The sequence below is a fragment of the Equus quagga genome, chromosome 4 (assembly GCF_021613505.1).
Source record: "Equus quagga isolate Etosha38 chromosome 4, UCLA_HA_Equagga_1.0, whole genome shotgun sequence".
NCBI classification, from domain to species: domain Eukaryota; kingdom Metazoa; phylum Chordata; class Mammalia; order Perissodactyla; family Equidae; genus Equus; species Equus quagga.
This window is the reverse complement of record NC_060270.1, coordinates 98,845,016-98,864,499: the sequence shown is the minus strand read 5'-3', so window position 1 is coordinate 98,864,499 and position 19,484 is coordinate 98,845,016. Positions and strand designations below refer to the sequence as shown.

The 19,484-nt window shown below is 34.3% G+C and overlaps 1 protein-coding gene across 3 annotated transcripts in view; it reads left to right on the top strand.

The window, feature by feature from the left end:
* The window catches only part of ACVR1C (activin A receptor type 1C), a 74,742-nt gene extending 55,487 nt beyond the window's left edge, over positions 1–19,255 (top strand). For 2 of the 3 annotated variants that reach the window (XM_046657882.1, XM_046657879.1), the window contains 5 exons: positions 1,734–1,901; positions 2,946–3,102; positions 5,155–5,279; positions 7,637–7,767; positions 11,995–19,255. In XM_046657882.1, the coding sequence (XP_046513838.1) occupies positions 1,734–1,901; positions 2,946–3,102; positions 5,155–5,279; positions 7,637–7,767; positions 11,995–12,120 (707 nt within the window). In that variant the 3' untranslated portion in view covers positions 12,121–19,255. The remainder of the gene's footprint in view (positions 1–1,733; positions 1,902–2,945; positions 3,103–5,154; positions 5,280–7,636; positions 7,768–11,994) is intronic. The other variant, XM_046657881.1, reaches the window with a different exon arrangement.
* The last annotated feature ends 229 nt before the right edge of the window (positions 19,256–19,484 follow it).

Below are 19,484 nucleotides of genomic sequence, written 5' to 3'. Positions count from 1 at the left end.
TTTAGGTCCTTTAGAGAGAAACACGGAACAAAAGTGAGAAAAATTTGATCCAGTCTATTTTTTTGTTTGAATTAGTGACACTCATAAAGAACTTTGGTGAGGCAGAGATTGTAAGCTCTATCTAAAACACGAATCATCTATGGATATCAGGGACCCACCATTACCTATGAAAATTAAAAATATGATTGTTTTTGTCTAATATAAGCTTGATCATGAAAGTATTCATTATTACTTAGACGGCAAAAGAGATGCTTAGCATTATCGTACATTTTGGCCGGAATAATGTGTGCTAATGACTTGTCTTTTCTGATTTGCTAGACAGAAACAGACTAAAGCCAAGGCGAGCTTAAAAAGAAAAGATTCTTTCCAAATTCTTAACTATATGTACTTTGAAAATATATCCAGACTGTTGAAAATGAGATATTTCTTATTAAGCTGTTAAGAACTTTTTCTTTTCCTTCCTGAGATTGCACTAAACTGCTTACTGGTTAAATTAATAAGCAGTGTTGTCCAGCAGTAATGACTGTGGTTATATGGATCATCTTGGCGGGGCTAATTTACTCATGACACTTGTTGGATTATAAAACAGTATGCACAAGAGAGATTATCCTTGATTTCCTCTTCTTCAGTCAACCGGTCTACCTCTGCCAATGGTTTACTTGTCAGTGGCTTTGTGCATGATTCCAAGTAGTCTCTAATATCGCTTTCATCTTCATGCGTTTATGTATCTTTTTGCAACATTTGCAGTTTTGCTCTTTAGTCAACTGTCTGACAGAAACATTGATATGAGAGGGCAAAGGTAGTCACTGATATTAAGCAGGGAGAGAGGGGTGAGTAAGGGTTTACTTTGTATATGGTGAGTTTATTAGTGAACTTTATCATGTTATGTTGATTTGCATTGCTAGGAAATGTTATCACCACCCAGTTTTGGAAATTAAATATTTAGATAGCAAGGAGTTCTTGTTCATAAAGCACTAGGTAGAAAAATTCCTTAGCAAATATTTATTATGGTTTCCTTTCTCTGCGTGTCAGAACTGGTTAGGACTGCCCAGGGCTATTGTAGACACCTTATTGCAAAAGCTTAAACTAACTCTAGGGGCTATAATACCTAGAGAAATTTTAGGCTAAATTCTCTTCTGCCAAAAATCTTTTATAAGCTGGATCCACTTTTGGTTAAATGAGATAAGTTATTTGATAATGTCTGGTAATTGTGTTTGTCTCTTACTATAACCTTTAGGGAAAATCATCAACTTCATATTTTGAAAGGTGAATAACATGAACATTCTTGGAGTGTAAGAGTTTTTGTGCTACTTTGTGTAATTTGTTATATTTCTGTTTTTCATTGATACAATCTTTCTTAAAAGCTCAGGAGTAATTTATAATCCAAGACTGAGCCCAAAAGCATCTCTCAGTAGTTTCTCCTACAATGTGGTTGCTATCACCAGCAGGTATTGATGTAGAGGGAGTGAGAAAGGAGCTGTTCAGTTAGAATCACTGTCTCACAGCTTTCTGTAACTATGATGGGTGCGTTTGAGAAGTTCTAATATGTCAACATCGTCAGGAATTCACTGAGAATCTTTGCTTGACTCACTTGGACCGTAAACTTTATCACTGAAGGAATTCACTTTGCCTTGTTAACAATACAGATTTACTTTAAAAAAAGACATTTTTAAAAGCATTTGGCTTCTTTCTCAATGTATATTTATAGCAACAAAATAATTTTTTTCTGTTAGATAACGGAACTTGGACTCAGCTTTGGCTTGTCTCCGAATATCATGAACAGGGCTCCTTATACGACTATTTGAATAGAAACATAGTGACAGTGGCTGGAATGATCAAACTGGCCCTTTCGATAGCTAGTGGTCTGGCCCACCTTCATATGGAGATTGTTGGTACACAAGGTATGTTTTTCTTTCTAATGAATATTAATTTCCTTGAATATGAGGACAGAAACACTAGGTTGTATGTTAGTGTTCAGTTGTATTTTAGTTTATTACAAACAATTATCAAATGTAAAGAAAGGCTAAAGGTACTTTATAAAGCTGAAGATTTTGTCGTGATACAGCCAACTCTCATCTACATACTCCTGATTTGGTATATTACCCATAATAATATTTTTATTCCTAGTGCATCCATCTTTGTCATTTGGCACTTATACTTGGGATATTGACTATATTAGAAACTAAAATTGAGAAATTTAAAAATATTTATTAATTTACATAAAATAATTAATCAAGTCAATGTTAACATAAATATTATAGTTTTAAAAATTTACATAACTTTTTGTAATACAAAAACCAATCTAGTGAAGATAATGGTTTTGTTTTACATTTTTCAAATCTCTTTAATGTCTGGATTTTCGTGTCTGTTCTTTATTCACTTGTTTCCCATATTGTTGTTTTGGCTGAAGTATGTGAAGAAAAAGTGATATCACACAGATATGTGGTTGGAAAATAGTCTCAAGGACCCCTGGAGATGTTTGGGCCACATTTGAGAACTGCTGATTTAGGGTAGTAGAAATTTGAAACTTGTTTTCTGAGAGTATTTGCCATGTTCTTATGTGGACATAGCAATCTTAATTCTTTCCTTATTCATTCAACAAATATTTATTAGTGACTACTAAATGTCATCTAGTGTTCTCAGCATTGGAGGCGTGGTGATGAGCAAGACACAGTCACTGCCTTTATGCAGCTTATAGTCTAGCTGGGGGACACAGATAACTAAACATGCATGTGAATGAACAAGATAATTTAGATAGTAATAAGAGCTATGAAGAAGGCAAAATGGGCTACTCTGTTGGAGAAGGACTTGGGGTTGGAATGGTGGTGAGAGAAGACCTTTTTTAGGAGGTAACATTTGAGCCAAGTCTTCAAAATGACTCCTTTTGGAGAGTCAATCTTCAGTAGCAAACAAAAAACAGAATGTGCTTTTCTTCTGTGTCATAGGTAAACCTGCTATTGCTCATCGAGATATAAAATCAAAGAATATCTTAGTGAAAAAATGTGAAACTTGTGCCATAGCAGACTTAGGATTGGCTGTGAAGCATGACTCAATACTGAACACTATCGACATACCTCAGAATCCTAAAGTGGGAACCAAAAGGTAAGATGACTAACTTTGGTAGCATACTAAGACTTATGACTACCCCATAAATATGAATGCCTGGGATGTGGGGAGAGAGGGTGGGGCAGGTAGGTCCAAATGGGAAATCATTAGGCCCAAGAAAGCAAGAAGGCTTCTCTGTGTCGTTGATAAGTCAATGGCACGATGGTTGTAAAGCAAGGAGAGTTGGCATTTTGGTCATATAGACAGTATCCATTTGAGTGGGGAATCCAGTGAAGAGGAATGGAGGAAGAGACGGTGATGTATTTTTTTAGTGTGCTATGTTCTGAAAATACATTTTCCTACAGATAAGAGAGAAGAATGTCAGCAGTGTATAACTCCTCCAAATCCTGTATACCTCATAAATGAACTGAAACTCAGGGCTCGTTCTATGTGTTCAGGTTCTAAACAACCGGTACAGAATCAATATATTGGACTAAGAAAGGGACTCTGTGTAATAAAATACATATGTATGCTATTGTGTTCTCTAATATTTAGAAATGTTATATAACAGTTTTTGTATTTACCTGTACTTGTGCTTATTGTTGAATCTCTCAAACTGATGTGTATTAAGATAATATGAGTTTGCACACAATTCTCACTTTCAAAGAACAGAATCTCTGAGGGTTAAGAACAAGCATGATATAAACAGAGCAAACCTTTACACATATATCAGGACAGGCCCATTAATAATGGGAGCTCTGGTGTTTTTATGTTATGGCCAGCCAGTGACCATATGGCCAGCATACTTCCATTTCTTTTTATTTGAATTTCAGGCTCTGTACTGCTTTGGCATAATTCCAGGGTACTTGACCTTGAAATCAGAAAACAACCAAAACATTTTCCTGAAGTTGTTAAAGGCTTTTGAGAGGAATTTCTAAGCTGGTATAGTTGGCCTCAGCCCTGTTTAAGATTCCAAGCTAGGGGCTGGCCTGGTAGCGCAGCGGTTAAGTGCACACGTTCCGCTTTGGCGGCCTGGGGTTCTCTGGTTTGGATCCCGTGTGCAGATGTGGCACCGCTTGGCAAGCCATGCTGTGGTAGGCATCCCACGTATAAAGTAGAGGATGATGGGCATGGATGTTAGCTCAGGGCCAGTCTTCCTCAGCAAAAAGAGGAGGATTGGCAGTAGTTAGCTCAGGGCTAATCTTCCTCAAAAAAAAAAGAGAAAGAAAAAGATTCCAAGCTAGTCCTTCTGAGTCTTTCACTTGGTTCGATGGGAGGATTTAATGAGGCCCTAGGAATGCTTCAGGACAGTTTGTTCAAACTGGGTGGCTGTAAGGCACCTCTTCTTTTCCCAGTAAAAGGGAAGTCTTAACTTGCCCATTTGATGGTCCCCACTTTAGAGACCCTCAGGGAAGCCTTAGATGTCAGAGTCCTTCCGAGGATCTAAAATTTGTAAAAGAGTTTGGGAGAGGGTTGCAACCTCACCTCAATATTCTGGGAAATGTCCTCACCTCAATATTCTGGAAAATCCTCAAAATCTCCCTAGGACAGCTAGATTCACTCAGGTCCCATGGTCTGTAGATTTCTTTGATTTACTTCTATTCAGACAAGGCTGTCATTTTTGGGGGAGCCAATATTTAATATGTATACGTTTCTTGGAGCCAATGCATAATAAAATTGTTCATTCAGAGAAGATATTTAGGGAATGCTGCTGAGCGCTGTGTTGGAGTGCTGGGCCCATCATGATGAATAAAATCTGCTCTTTCCCCTCAAGGAACTTTCTGTGGCAACAAACTCCTGGTGGAAATTGAGTTCCATCTCTCCTATTGAGTTCTTTGCTTACTGAATTTCCCTCCAGCTTGTACTTTCTAAGTATTTGGCTCCTGGCGCATGTACTTTAACACAGAGTAGGCTGACCTCTAGCTCTATTTAAAATGTTTTCTATATTATGGTTGTTGAGTCAGTAACTATGTTATTTAATTTTATTATAGTGGCTTAAATTGATGTAAGCTATCTTAATTTATATTTTGTATCAGGATTTATTAAGATTGTGTTTTCCTGGACTACTATAAATCTTATACAGAATCTGAAATGTGCCTGTTTTTGAAGGTATATGGCTCCTGAAATGCTCGATGATACAATAAATGTGAATATCTTTGAGTCCTTCAAACGAGCTGACATCTATTCTGTTGGTCTGGTTTACTGGGAAATAGCCCGAAGGTGTTCAATTGGAGGTAAGATTTAGAAACAGTCTTTGTGTCTGCCTTTCCTTGATGCTGCGAATATAAGATAGGATTTTCTATCTTTTTTTTTCGTAAGCACTATATTGAATCATTTCTTAATATTTAAGAAAATACTTTTAGGTACTATCTTTCCAGTGGCAAAAGTGGGGCATCCTGCATATAACGGAGATTTTATATTATGATTACTGCTTAGGTGAGGTGACAGTTCTCCTGATAATTCTGGTTTCCATAACAATACCTTGCAAAGGGCTTGAAAATTTTCTTATTTGAGTTTGAATGCAGTTAGCTATATTCCCTACTTTATACCAGAAATGAAACCCAAAGAAGTCAAATGACTTGCCAAGGCCACCGGACTTGAATTGAAGTCCTGGTTCATAGGCTGGTTCTCAGGCTTTTCTTTCCTGTGATGGTGAATGTGTGGGGGATAAAGTGGAGGGCAGAGCTGAGCACGGACTGACTTCCTGACTCTACTGCTCCCGGCAGTTTAGAGATTAATAATGAGAGGAAGAGTTTGAGAGGATGAAGTCCTACAAATGCAGTCTGGTGAAATTGTTGCATCAGTGGAGAAACGTTAAATACTGGTAGAAAATGGTTTGGAGTTTTCACTTTCAAGTGAGACAGACTTAGGGCTCAGCCTTGGCTCAGCAGCTTCCTGAATGTCTGTCTTAAGGAAAGTTACTTGGTCTCACTTTCCTCATCTGTAAACTGAAGATGATAATAAAGCCAACCCCTTGGGCTTTGAGGATTTAATGAATTAATTCAGTTAATTTATGTAACGTTTTTAATACAGAGCATGCTCAGGTTAAACTTTCAATAGCAGCTGTTATTATTAAATCGCTATCAGTTTTTGCGTTTTGTATTTGGCCTTGAGCTAACATCTGTTGCCAGTCTTTCTCTATTTTGTATGTGGATTGCCCCCTCAGGATGGCTTGATGAGAGGTGTAGGTCTGCACCCAGGATCTGAACTCACAAACCCTGGGCTGCTGAAGTGGAACACGTGAACTTAACTACTACACCACTGGGTCAGCCCCACATCAATCTCGTTTTAAAAAAATGAAAATCTTACAAGGTTAAAATTGTATTTGAATGAGAAAACATACTTTTCCCCTTTATTCATAGATGAGATAGTAAGGCATTAGGAAGATGAAACTATTCATAGAATAGAATTATGTGGTGTGGAACATGACTTGAATTCCAGACCTGCCACTTACTAGCTGTGTGATCTTGAGCAAATGCATGACACACTTTGTCCCTCAGTTTCCTCATTCTGTACAATAGGGGCAATATGGCACTTTCTTTAGTCAGTGGTTTTGAGGGCTAATTAGTTAAAATAAGTCAAGGGCTTAGGACAGTGCTTATTCAATAGCAAGATTCAAACATGTTTGCTATTATTTTTTAAAATTTCATATTGATATATGTTCAGATTTGCTTTTAGGTTTTTGTCCTTCAATTTTCTTCAACTGTTGAAATAGTAATTTAGTTAACATGATTTGAAGTTTATTTTCTAATATTATGGCATATCTTAAATATTTTAAATTAAAAGGACTGTAGTTAATTCAAATGATGTTATAAGGAAATGTTCAAATTCGAGTGATATTCTGATAATTGAGGTCAAGTCTTTGTCTATGTCTTTGAGACTCTAAATCTTGACCTTCATGCTGAACTATCTGTCTTCAAATACCTTTGGCTGCTTCTTTGGAACATTCTCGGGTGCACTGGTTCTAAAATCTAAATAAGAAACTCAGCTTTTAAGAGATCGCCTAACAATTTTCAAAAAGAGAAAGCTATTTTGTTTTGAAAAGGTTAATTAATAGAGAAATATACTTCATTCACAGAGGAATGAGGCCATGCTACAAATTTTGCAATTACACAATATTTTTGAATTGCACAATGGCATTTTATGTAAATCAAGATTTACATAATTTTCATAATATAAAATTCTATTTTGTACAGTTATTTAAAATTATATAGATGTAATATATTTACATAAGAAATTAAGTATATGTAATACATAATTATATAAAATCTATTTTTATAGTTATATAAATATAAATGTTATAAAAATAATTATGTAAATGATATATAAAATAATTGCATATAATTTTGTTTTATATAATTGCAAAATTATATAAATTTTCATAATATAAAATTTCATAAACATATAATTATTCAACTGAGTGCTTTAAACTTATATCTTTGGTTTTATAGTGATTCTTAATTTTGATAAACCTGACTTTCCAGTTTCCCCGGGTGCCACCTGTACCTAGAAGACATAATTGGTATTAGTTTGAAATAAGCATCTTTGTTTTTATTCACACTGGGAAATTTATTATGCAAATTTCTTATAGGAATTGTTGAGGAGTACCAGTTGCCTTATTATGACATGGTGCCTTCAGATCCCTCAATAGAGGAAATGAGGAAGGTTGTTTGTGACCAGAAGTTTCGACCGAGTATCCCAAACCAGTGGCAAAGCTGTGAAGTAAGGCTATATTTTTATGTATATTTTTTCAATTATAATTTTTAGGTAACTATCAGGGGAGATTTTCAGAGACCGTATAGTTCTTTTCTCTTAATCCAGGCATCCAGTTCCTTTCATATACAGTTATTTGCCACATAACAATGTTTCGGTCAATGATGGGTCACATATATGACAGTGGTCCCTTAAGATTAGCACCATATAGCCTAGATAGTGTGGTAGACTATACCACCTAGGTTTGTTTAAGTACACTCTATGATTTTCACACAATGACAAAACCACATAACGACGCATCTCTTAGAACATATCCCCGTTGTTAAGCGATGCATGACTGTATGTGGGTATATGTCTTTGTATGAGTCTTCAGAAGGATTTTATTCCCTTTAGCTGTGTGTATACATAGTGCTAAGTTTTGTGGCAGTAACAAACGCTGACATCTCAGTGACTTTACTTAACGTGACTTTATTTCTTGCTGTGCGAAGTCCCTTACAGGTTAGGCAACTTTCAACAGCGTCTGTGTTCTCTGTGATGATTCAGTAATCCAGGTGACTTTGATCTTGGATTGCTGCTATCTCAACACACAGTTTCCAGGTGTCTAGATCAGCAGAAGAGAGGAGCTGGAGGGTCACACACTGCCTCTTTAATGCTTTGGCTCCTTGTGACTCACATCACTTTCACTCAGGGTTTATAGATCAGAATCAGTCCCACCGTGCCATCTGACTCTAAGGTGGCTGGGAACTGTGGAGAACACAGACGTATTTGGTGGATAGTCAATGTCTGTGCCACGCAGAGTATTACAATTTCAATCATCCTTATAGTCAATAAATTATTCCTACTCCCTAACTTGCTGAAGTTTGAGCTTATTCTCTCACAGCAGAGAAGTTTCCTCATGGCAGGGCCCACTGTTGTTTATTTCTTCACCCCCATTGACACATGTAGTAACCGTCATATAGTAGATACACCATAAATGATTATCGCAGTGGTTGTTCTGCCCTCACATGAAGAGAGAGACTTTTCTAGCTCCCACAAGAAAGAAGGGAAGGTGGGGGAAAGACTATAAACCATCTAACTAAGTCCAGAACTACTTTAATCTCCTCCATCCCAGCTATTACTCTGTATCTTCTGCCATAGTTAAATATAATGCTTGAGGTCTTTTTTTAAGTGACATTTTTAGTTTGATTTTGTCATAGGGATTATTATATACAGTTACTTTTTTTCTTCACCTTTTCCCCTTCTTTGTGTTTCACTCAACTCTTTTTCTATTTATCTCTTGGTATTCCTATTTTGTATAGATATCTTAACTACATACTTATTTTAGAAGCAGAATTTGAGGCACTTAGAACCAAATTGAAATTAAATTAAATTCTTTTCTAATATTAATAATTTCATGCATATAAAACAATTTATATATACATTACATAATATAGTACACAATAACATATGTGTAAAGTTTAAAGTATAATATATAAAGTATAAGAATAAATTGAAAGCCAGTGAATTCAGTCCCAAGTTTTAAAAATAGAACATTTCCAGTACCTTTGAAGATTCCTCACCCCTGTGAGAGGTTACTATTATAATTAATCATTTATCATTACCTTGCTTTTCTTTAGAATTTTAGAATTTTGCCATCTATATATATATATACTGAAAAATATATTGCTTACTTTTGTATATCATGAAACATATTACGGAAACCTACTATTGATATTCTTCTTAAAATTATTTTCATTTTCCCTTGTATACGTACAGCTGTATCTGTTCATTTTCGTATCTTGTAGTATTCCATTGTATGGATATAATACAATTTCTTTTTCTACTCTGTTGACTGTCATGTGTGTGATTTTTAGTGTTTTAAAACAATGCTGCTATACATGTGTGTGCATGGAAAAGTTTCTTTAAGGCATAAAATTTTAGATCTTTTGGGGTGTCCACATAGATGATCATATCTGCAAATAATGAGAGTTTTGGGAGCAGTCCCCATGCCTTTTCTTTCTTTCTTATTGCAGTTTCTAGCACTCCCAGTATAATGTTGCCTGAAGGTAGTGATATTGACTATCTTTGTTTTGCTTCTGAAAGTTTTGTATGTTTCATCTCTGAGTATGATGTTTGCTGTAGGTCTTGTTTGTAAGAACTTTAATTACATTAAACAAAAGCTGACTCTGATAAAGCTTTCTCCCTTTCTATGAGGTGATGATAGGACATTTCTGCTGTAGTCTCTCAAGCTGATGAATTGCATGTATAGATTTTCCACTGTTAAAGTAATCATGCGTTCCTGAAATAGATCTAACAATTTTTATGTGATCAATTTTGTACATTGCTGATATATGCAATTTTTGTCCATTTTTGCCCGGTATTTTAATTCTATCTTGTTTTGTATTAATCCCATGTGTTAGATATTAGTATGATTTTATACCATCGCTGTCTGTTTAGACTTATGAATATGTTTATCATTTTCTTTGTTCAACATTCCTTTTTAGCTCTCAGAGCTTCCTTTCAAGATCATTTTCTGACTTCCTGATATGTATCTTTTAAATGTATTTTATTTAAATTGGTTTTCCAGTGGGGATCTAGTGGTTGTAAGTTGTTCCAGTGTTTGGCTATCTGAAAATGTCTTTATTTTGTCCTCAATCTTGAACAAATAGTTTATCTGGGCACACAAATTTAGGTTCACAGTTATTTTCTCTAAACACCCTAATGGTATTATTCCACTGTCTTCTGGCTTCCATTATTGACTGTTGAGAAGTCAACTAATATTTGTTTCTTTTTAGTTAATTTATCTTTCCTTTCTGACTACTTTAAGAATTTCCCTATGTTGTTAGTATTTTGCAGTTTCTCTATGAGGTTTTGGTGTAGATGTCTCTTGATTAATCTTGGTTGGAATTTTTGGACTTTCTAATTCTGAAGATTTGTCACTTTTCTCAGTTCTAGAAAATTCTGAGCCATTATCTCTTCAAATAGTTCCTCCTTTCATTGTCTCTATTGCCCATTTTTAGAGAACTCATTGCAGACATGTTAGACCTTTCATTTTACTTTTCTTGTCTCTTAGTCTCCCCTATTTTCCATGTTTGTGTCTTTATGCATCATCTTTCCTATTTATCTTCCATTTCATTAGTTCTGTCTTTAGATGTGTCTAATCTGCCATGTAACTCATCCATTTAGTTTTTTATTTTAATGGCTATATTTTTCAGGTCAAGAAGCTTTACTAGCACTTTTTAAAAAATATTGTTTTTTTACTTATATTTTGAATTTCCACTTCGCTTTTTAAAAATGTATTTTTATAGACTGATTTTATATTTTATAGCATTTAATTCTAGCACCTTATGTTTTGATGGGTCTGATTTTACTGTGTTGTTTCAGTTGACTCTTGCTTATGATACTTTATTTCCTCATGTGCTTGTGAATTTTCATTATGAGCTCAGACTTACTGCAACATTTTCAGGCCTGGGTTTGATTTTTTCTTTACCAAGAGCCAAGACTTAGACAATTTTCTTTACAAAGTTCCTTCTAAGACTACTTCATCCTCACACTCAGGACTTTGTGAACATCCTGATCTGACACCTTCTGTGTGCTTTGGGCTATGCTTCTTGTCTTTCGCATGTAGTCCATCATTTCTGAAATTCTAGACTCTGAGATCAGTGATGCCACCAGAGCGGCCTCTCAACTTCAGCGATTTCTCATATCTCTGTGGACTTATGCGTTCTCATTGTTTTCTCCTCAGAGTATTTATCTTATTTATTTACCAGTTCACTTATACTGATGTTTTTTAATTCAGAATTTTTGATATTTATACTTAGATCATTATTTTATTGTGGCATAATTTACATATGGTAAAATTCACAAACTTTAGTAGACAGACTGATGAATTTTTTATACAATGTATACAAGTGTGTACTTACCATCCAGGTTGATATACAGAGAATTTCCAACCCACTCATATCCCTTTTTGTGTTTCATGTCCCTTCTTAGAAGATTTTAAAAGATAGCCATTCTACCATATTCCCAGAAATCAATGGATTGAATTTTCAATTAAAAGTTAGCCTCTATAAGATTAATAAATGTGTTTTGACAGGATTTTTGATGGAGTTTTGCCCTAATTTCCTTCTCATGTTGTTTTAAGTTTACTATTTCTTCATCAGAGCCTAGCATCAATTTCTGGGTTTGTGGTTTTGCTTCTCTTGCGCTCTGTTTTGTGTGAGTAGCTAAAATCTTTGATCTCTTTCTCTCTTAAAGGCACTCCGAGTCATGGGGAGAATAATGCGCGAGTGTTGGTATGCCAATGGGGCAGCCCGCCTAACCGCCCTCCGTATTAAGAAGACTATTTCTCAACTTTGTGTCAAAGAAGACTGCAAGGCCTAATAATGACAATCGTGTAAAAAAGAAATCTCTCACAGCTTTCTTTCTCATTTTCCCTCTTTATGTGAATGTTTGCCTTTTTTGTTGTTGTTCTACCTCAAAGATATTACAGTACAGTATTTAAGTGCCCAAAGGCAGCATGAAAAAATAACTCTCAAGTCAAGCATGGGCAGGAGCTGACTTCATCCACTCTCTGTGTTGTCTTTAATTTTATTTTGAAAAGCAATACATTAACTCATCTTTTTATTTAATAAGAAGGATATTATAAAAGTGTGAAATAAGCTATATAAAGATAATAAAAGTTATTAAGGTTTTATTTTACTTGAATCAAGAGCATATGAATGAATAGGAAACAAAAAGGTAAAAACACATTTTTTTCCTGAGATAAAAACACATTCATTAAAAATGTGAACTAGAGCATGTTATGTCTAGACAAAACTTTAGATCATACCATCTATGGTTTTCTCTATTTCTTTTAATTAAGTAGAATCTTTTAAAAAATTAAATATTGCTCTGAACTTTAGTATATAAAACAAGTAAAAATGGCGCTGCTTGGTTGGAAGATAGAAGTGAGGTCAGAGGTCACTTACTTGGTCTCCCCTCCCCCTGTGTCCCTACTCCTCATAATCCACCACCACAGCAGCCTCTCAGGCAAACAGTTTGAAAGCCACTAAAATTGTTTCTTCCTCTCATTTACAAATGAGATACGTGACATCTTAAGGCATTGAGAAATGTTCCAAAGTCACATAGCTAATGGTAGAGCCGGCAGTAGGTCCAAATCCTGTGGTAATCCACACTGTGGAGTTAGCTAGCTTCCTACTTTCCCTTTAATTCCCATAGTGCTTTTCTCCTTATGCAGAAACAACAACTTTCATCATGGTATTTGTGCTTTGGTCAAACAGAAGACAAATTGAGTTATTTTGCTGAATCATAATGGACCTGAATGAACTCTCAAGACAATATCCTTTGAGATTTTCCTCACAGAAATTTCATAGTCACCCTCTAGAGGAGTATTGTTTTCTGAATACTTCCAGAGATTAATCAAGCATGAAGATCCATTGTCAGAAGATGTCTTTAAGATGCATTTCAGAGGTCCCTACTACTTTTGCACATATACTTTTAGAAAGAAAAGAACAGAAAGAGGAAACTAGGAGATATTTTGAGAAAAACTGATAAAACTCTTAAATGACGTACAACCACTAAACCCTACAGAGGTATCAGTTAACTGTGGAGAGATAACCCTCTCCCCTTTCAAAATGAGCTAGTGGGCGCAGAAGAAAGCTCGTGATCATTTGCTTTTATTCTACTTCCTGTGCAGACGGACAAATTCAGCGATAAGTTCTGAATAATACATGGAACATTAAATATTTCCTTCAAAGCTTTGGTGAAGGAGATTGAACATGGTATCTTTTATTATTCTAAAATGTTCTTTCCTAAACTCTATTCCTTAGAACACTCTTCTGCTGAGATGAACGAAGACCAAAAGCGTTCTTTGATAGATTCTTGAAAAGTGATACTGCACTTTCACATATCATATGCTTTGAGGAGTCTAGCAGTAAAGAAATTTACTTGAATTTCTTTAAACTGGGCTTCCTAATTATTTGACCATGGAACCCTTTTGTTAAGAGCAGGGGAAACCTTTTGCTATCACAAATTTTAGGGTTCTACAAAGCACAACTTGGGTAACAGTATTCTAAAGGATATACCTAGTATTTTCACGTAGAGCACAATCTAGTGATCACACTTCATTTCACTATGGAAATATGTTACTGACCCTGTCTTCATCTGACTGGTATGAGATATCGAAGGCAAAACTCTGACACCTGTGGTTTGCGTATACTTTTGCTCCCATTCATGCAGTTATCCATTCATTAAATAATATGGAGCCCCCATATCTTCCTTGCCACAATGTTGGGTCCCATAGGGAGATGAAAAGTTGGATAAGTTCTGCCCTCAGGGATTTTAAAGTCTAATTTGGGAATGGGTATAGGGATGTGGGTGTGTAGGGGAAGGAAGTAAATTGGCAAATAGGTATAATACAAAGTAGGATGTCTTGAGTTCTATATGACAGTGGGTTTTGAAAATTACTTTTAATTTGCATCACATTTAGAAAATATCTTTATTTGGCTATTCCAGACAATCTAAATTATATAATAAGTTTTAAAAGTGCATATGTGGAGGGATTTTAAAAAGAGCTATGTGAAGGAGTAGTCTTGCTTATGCTTGTTAGTTTGATTTCTCATAGATTGTTTCTGCATATATGAGAATGAAATTATTTATTTACTATGGTCGTACTATAGTTTCAAATAAACAAGAATAATATTTCCCGTTTTATTCATTTATGTTGGGTAACTATACTTATTTAATTTTTAGGAGAGGATGTTTTAACATTTTCCTTGACATAATGTTTTGTAATCTATTTGAAAGTGTCTGAATATAATTCCATATTTTTATTAGTTCAACTTTAACTTTAGAGAAATCTGTACATTTTGAGATATTTTTCTTGTTTTTGTGTTGGTTAACTATAACTCCTAACTGAATGGTCTTATATTTTTTAAGAAAAGGGGTAGGTTAACAGAAATGACAAGGAAAACTTAAAAGTTCTAATTATTCCTTGACACTCAACATGATTATAAGTAGAAAAGACTCACTTAGAAAAATAGGATAAAGTTTAGAGCATAAGGCAAATTTTCTGTATATACCTATGCTGTCAAACTTCTTATTCTTTGTTTTTGATGGAGTCTTATTGTATAATATTTATTTCTTTTGAATTGTGTTATAAGCAAAAAGTACTCTTCCTAGGCTCAAAGTGTCAGTGTTCTTTGCTCCTTTCACATACTTTGGCTTTGGGTGTAATATAAAGCTTGGGAAAATGCTGTTTATGAAATTTCAGTACTGTATAAAATGGTGATGGAGTTTGTATGCAGCATCACTTCCTTAAAATAAGGGAAACATTGTTTGTTGTCAATATTTCAGCATGAACTTGTTGCCTTATAAGCTATGCATTTAAGTGTGTAATTGGTACAGATTCTGTTGTGTGCTTTCTTCTATGTCTGAAATATTTGGCATGTCACATCTAGAATTCTTAATTTATGTTCTGACTTGAAAGTTAAGTGAAACATGACTGTGTCGTGCACTATTTTAGGCGTAGCACTTGTTTTTCATCTTTATACTTTCAATTAACTTTGCATTTTAAATTTCCATGATTGTATGAAAATAGTAACCCAATCGCAGTGTCTGAAGACTTCCAAATCAGCTTTTGTTTTAAAATGAAAATCTACAATATATTCATTAGGTTAGAAGTTCCATAATAATTTATTATTTTTAATACTTCTACTTTAGTAGAATTATTAAACAAAACAAAACTACTTGTACTATGCTGGAATTTTGCCACCATGTGACTTACTGGGGCAGAGAAAACTCAGGACTATCTAGAGTTTATGCAAGAGTACCAAGGAACCTACTTAGCAAATCACACGAAAGCAGGGAGCCCACGTTTGCCATTATGCAAAATTCAACTTAAAATTGCTTGGCAGAGAATAGTTTTTGATTACTTATTTAAGATAAATGTGGAAATGTATTTTGTTTAAATAAATTTATTTAAAATATGATCATTTTATTTCCCATCGGGAAATTAAGAAAGTAACAGTAGCAAATGAGTAAAGCTGATGGCAGTTGATGTCTTCTGTAATCATTTCGTTAAATAAATTTACAAAAACAAAATTTTAAGTTACTTGGAAATGGTTAGGAATTAGTATCTTAAAATGGTATCGTTGTGGTTTTAGAAGATATTCTAAATATCTTTTCTTTTGTGAAACATACTGTTCTCTGTTGGACAATGCTTTGTTTGAGGTCCCTCCACAAGCTTCTACCTACATGGACTTTATGTACTATTTAGTGAAGACAGTAATCTCTTTGCTCCTGAGGGCCTCCTCCAAACAGAAAAAAAATCAGTTGGAATATAAAAATTTCATAAAAATATTAATATTAAATAGAATGTCTATAATATAGTTTTTCAAAGTGTTTTAATGCAAATTTTCTGATATTTGACTTTTGTTTTTTCCTCTAGCTTTTCTTTTATGTTTCATTATTTCTCTTACCTCCTTTTAAAACATTTCCTCACTCTTTTAAAATTATCTTTAGTCTCTAATTTTAAGAATAACCAGCTATTATTTAACCTAATCATTCTAGTGTTTAGCCTTCTATGAAAGAGAATCCCTTGGTGGTCTAGATTATTTCAGATGTGTCACACACAGAAACAAAAACCAGAATTTGGAAATTGTAAAGGATATAAGAGACTTTACAATTCAATTTCTATATTTTATAGATGAAGAAACCAAGGATCAGAGATTAAATGACTGCTGGTTATTTGCAGAACTGACAGGAGCACTGAATGGTGACACCCACCGCAGTGCCCTCCCATATCCAACGTTTACTAATTAAGAAATAATTAGCATACATCGTAACCTACTTTGAATGTACACGAACATAATGTGCTGTTTAATGGTGATGATCAAATCCCACTTCTCTTTTTATTTCTGCTAAAATAGTTTGCTCACTCATGGTGAGGTCAGTGAGAGAAACTAAAATAGGCTCACGAAGAATTGTGAAATATTTGCCAAGTTAGGTAGGCAACTATTGGAGTGCTGAATAAAATTTAGGAATTGTGAGAACATAGAATTTCTTAGTGCAAGTAATGGTAAGAGACTCTTCATGACTCTTTTCCCCTCTTAGCTGTAGGAATTGTTCTGTCTCTTTATGCGTTGGAACAGGAGTGAAAGGTGATTTGGTAGTTGAATTTGGGACCATGTCTAGTAGCGTATTATTTCTTCTCATTCGTCTTAGTTTCTCATTAGTTTATCTTTGGCATTCATTTTCTTTCAGTGCATTAAAAAATTTTTGCAGGATTTCATCAACTCCAACAATCAGTCTATAATTCCTGTTTGTCTAATATTCTTGCCCCTGTTCAGATTGCTACACACTGGACTTCTTAACAAGATTTTAATTTCCTATACCCCTGTATGAAAGATTTCGTCTCATGCCTCCTCCAGTAATTTTTCACTTGTCACGATGAAGAGGATATTCATTAATGGCAGAGAAGACTTTCTTTTAAATTTTAAAAAGACTAGCAATCTAGTTATACTCTAGCTTTTAGCTAACATATAAGAAATGTCTACTTTTGCCTTAATGCTAAATTCCACTTAAGAGATGGTGACTCGGGCAGAGAATGTGAAATACGTATCCCATAATGTGATTGCTAAATTTATTTTTGCTGTTTCATACTATTCCTTTGTTGTGCTTTGGCTATCTTTTTAAATTAAGCCGTTACATCATATGGTTTGGAAGATAATATTATATCAAAGTTAGGTAATAATCCCTATTTTAAAATCTATCTATTAAGAACTGCCTGGATACTTCTTAATTCAGTTGTAGGTTAGTACATTTGGGAGAACAGGAGCTCTATCTCATCCTAGATTTTAATATTTTCAGATATGACTATATTTTCTTATCATTTGTTCATGTTTTCCTACAAGAAGTTTTTTCTTTCCAGATCTAACAGTTTTAACTGCACGATTTTTACCCTGGGCTACATGAACCTGAATGTTAACACAGCCCTAAGAATCTGAATGTATTAGGAAATTAGCCTATACCCAGGGTCACCACATCCAGCTGTGCATGTTGTGCTCCGCACGAAAGTACTCTCAGCTGAGGGACAGGTAGGGCTGAAATCCAACCTGCAATTGGCTCCTCAACTCAGAAATATTTTTATATTTTGCAAAAAGCACCTTATGTGCTTATATATCTTCAGGAAATGGCCCTGCTTACATATCTTCCGAAAATGAGAATTAAAATTTCAAAATAGTTCTTGACATCTGCAGATTGAATAGAGAACTTAGAAAAAAATACTTTAGATTTTCATCCTAGCATTCCCAAGAGATCAAAAGAAATTACATGTTTGTCCTGTTGGTTTAACTTTTTGACCCAATCTGCAGCAAGACATATGGACTCTAATTTTGATATCTCAGTTGAGTTTTCATCTCCTGTGCAAACCTATTCATTGACTTTGCCTGCAAGGAGGAAATTGCATCCCTAAGTTCTGTCTAACTAATGCAGGCATAAAATGAGATTTACCAATATGTCTATTTCTTCCAATAGGCTGAATACAAGTAATTAAATATTCTAAAAATCCAACTCTTTTTTTCCTCTTTATATAAAACAAGGGTATCTGAGCCAAAATATTAAATTCTAGTTCATTTTCACGATGACTACTGTCGAGCTCTTATACTCTTCTGCTCCTAGACTAAAGAAAATTATTCAAACTTAATCTGTGTTTCAGGTTTTAAAATGTCCTAAAAACAGAAAATCAGATTCAAATCTCAAAAGAAAAAAAGGAATTTTGGATTGACTTTCAAAGTACTAATACTAATTATACTTTTCTTTTGGTAGTGTGACTTTTCTTATACCTAAGAACATATTGTAAATGTCAAAACCATTGCATTTTGACATTGCAAAACATGCCTTGAACTCTTGAACTACTGTGAAAAGAGTCACTGTTGTAAGGACTTATTGTAAGCTAGCTAATATTCTTAAGTATGTAAAAAGAGGTTACCTTTCAAGAGACAGGCCCAAATGAATGTATATAAGGAATATGAAGAAATAAATCAGGTTTTAAAATAAGAATTGGGCAATAAATTGTATCAAAAAATATGCAGATGGCAATTTTAGTAGTTGCAATTTAGTTGTTGAAGCTGAAGAGAATTCCAAAATCCAAAGAGAAATGAATGATATTCAGATGTTTCATTAATTTCTAGTCTGTGGAAATATGCATTTTATAGTAATATATATATATACTTATTTTGTTTAGAAATAATAGTATTTTAGAATTTAGTAAGAACTCAATGATAGCCTTCATACCAAAATGTTTAACTTTACCAACAACAAGTCATAAAAGTATTTATTTTAAAGCTTTTTTAATATTATTGCATAACTTTCAGCTGCCTCTAGATGTAAATACGTATCTGCCTAAATGTTATATTTTTATGTATGCATTTTCTGAAAATGTATTGTTTTGTAAAGTGGCAAATATTATAAATTAAGCACTCCTTGCACTTGTTTCTGTGAAGCATATAGAGCTCTATTTTAAATAAAAAGGAAATGTGTCATATTTTGGTTTCTGTACAATTATGTCCTATTATTTTTATATTGTATTTATATTCCTATGCAATGTATGGAGGGGGTTTTGGAATGTCACTGCTGGCTCCGGTGGGCACTGGGATTTTGCTTCTTTCTTCCTGGAAGTGACACTTGCTTCTTCAACAGCCGTTTCTCTACATGACGCTTAGGACCATAGTCTTTGTTTTCTTTTT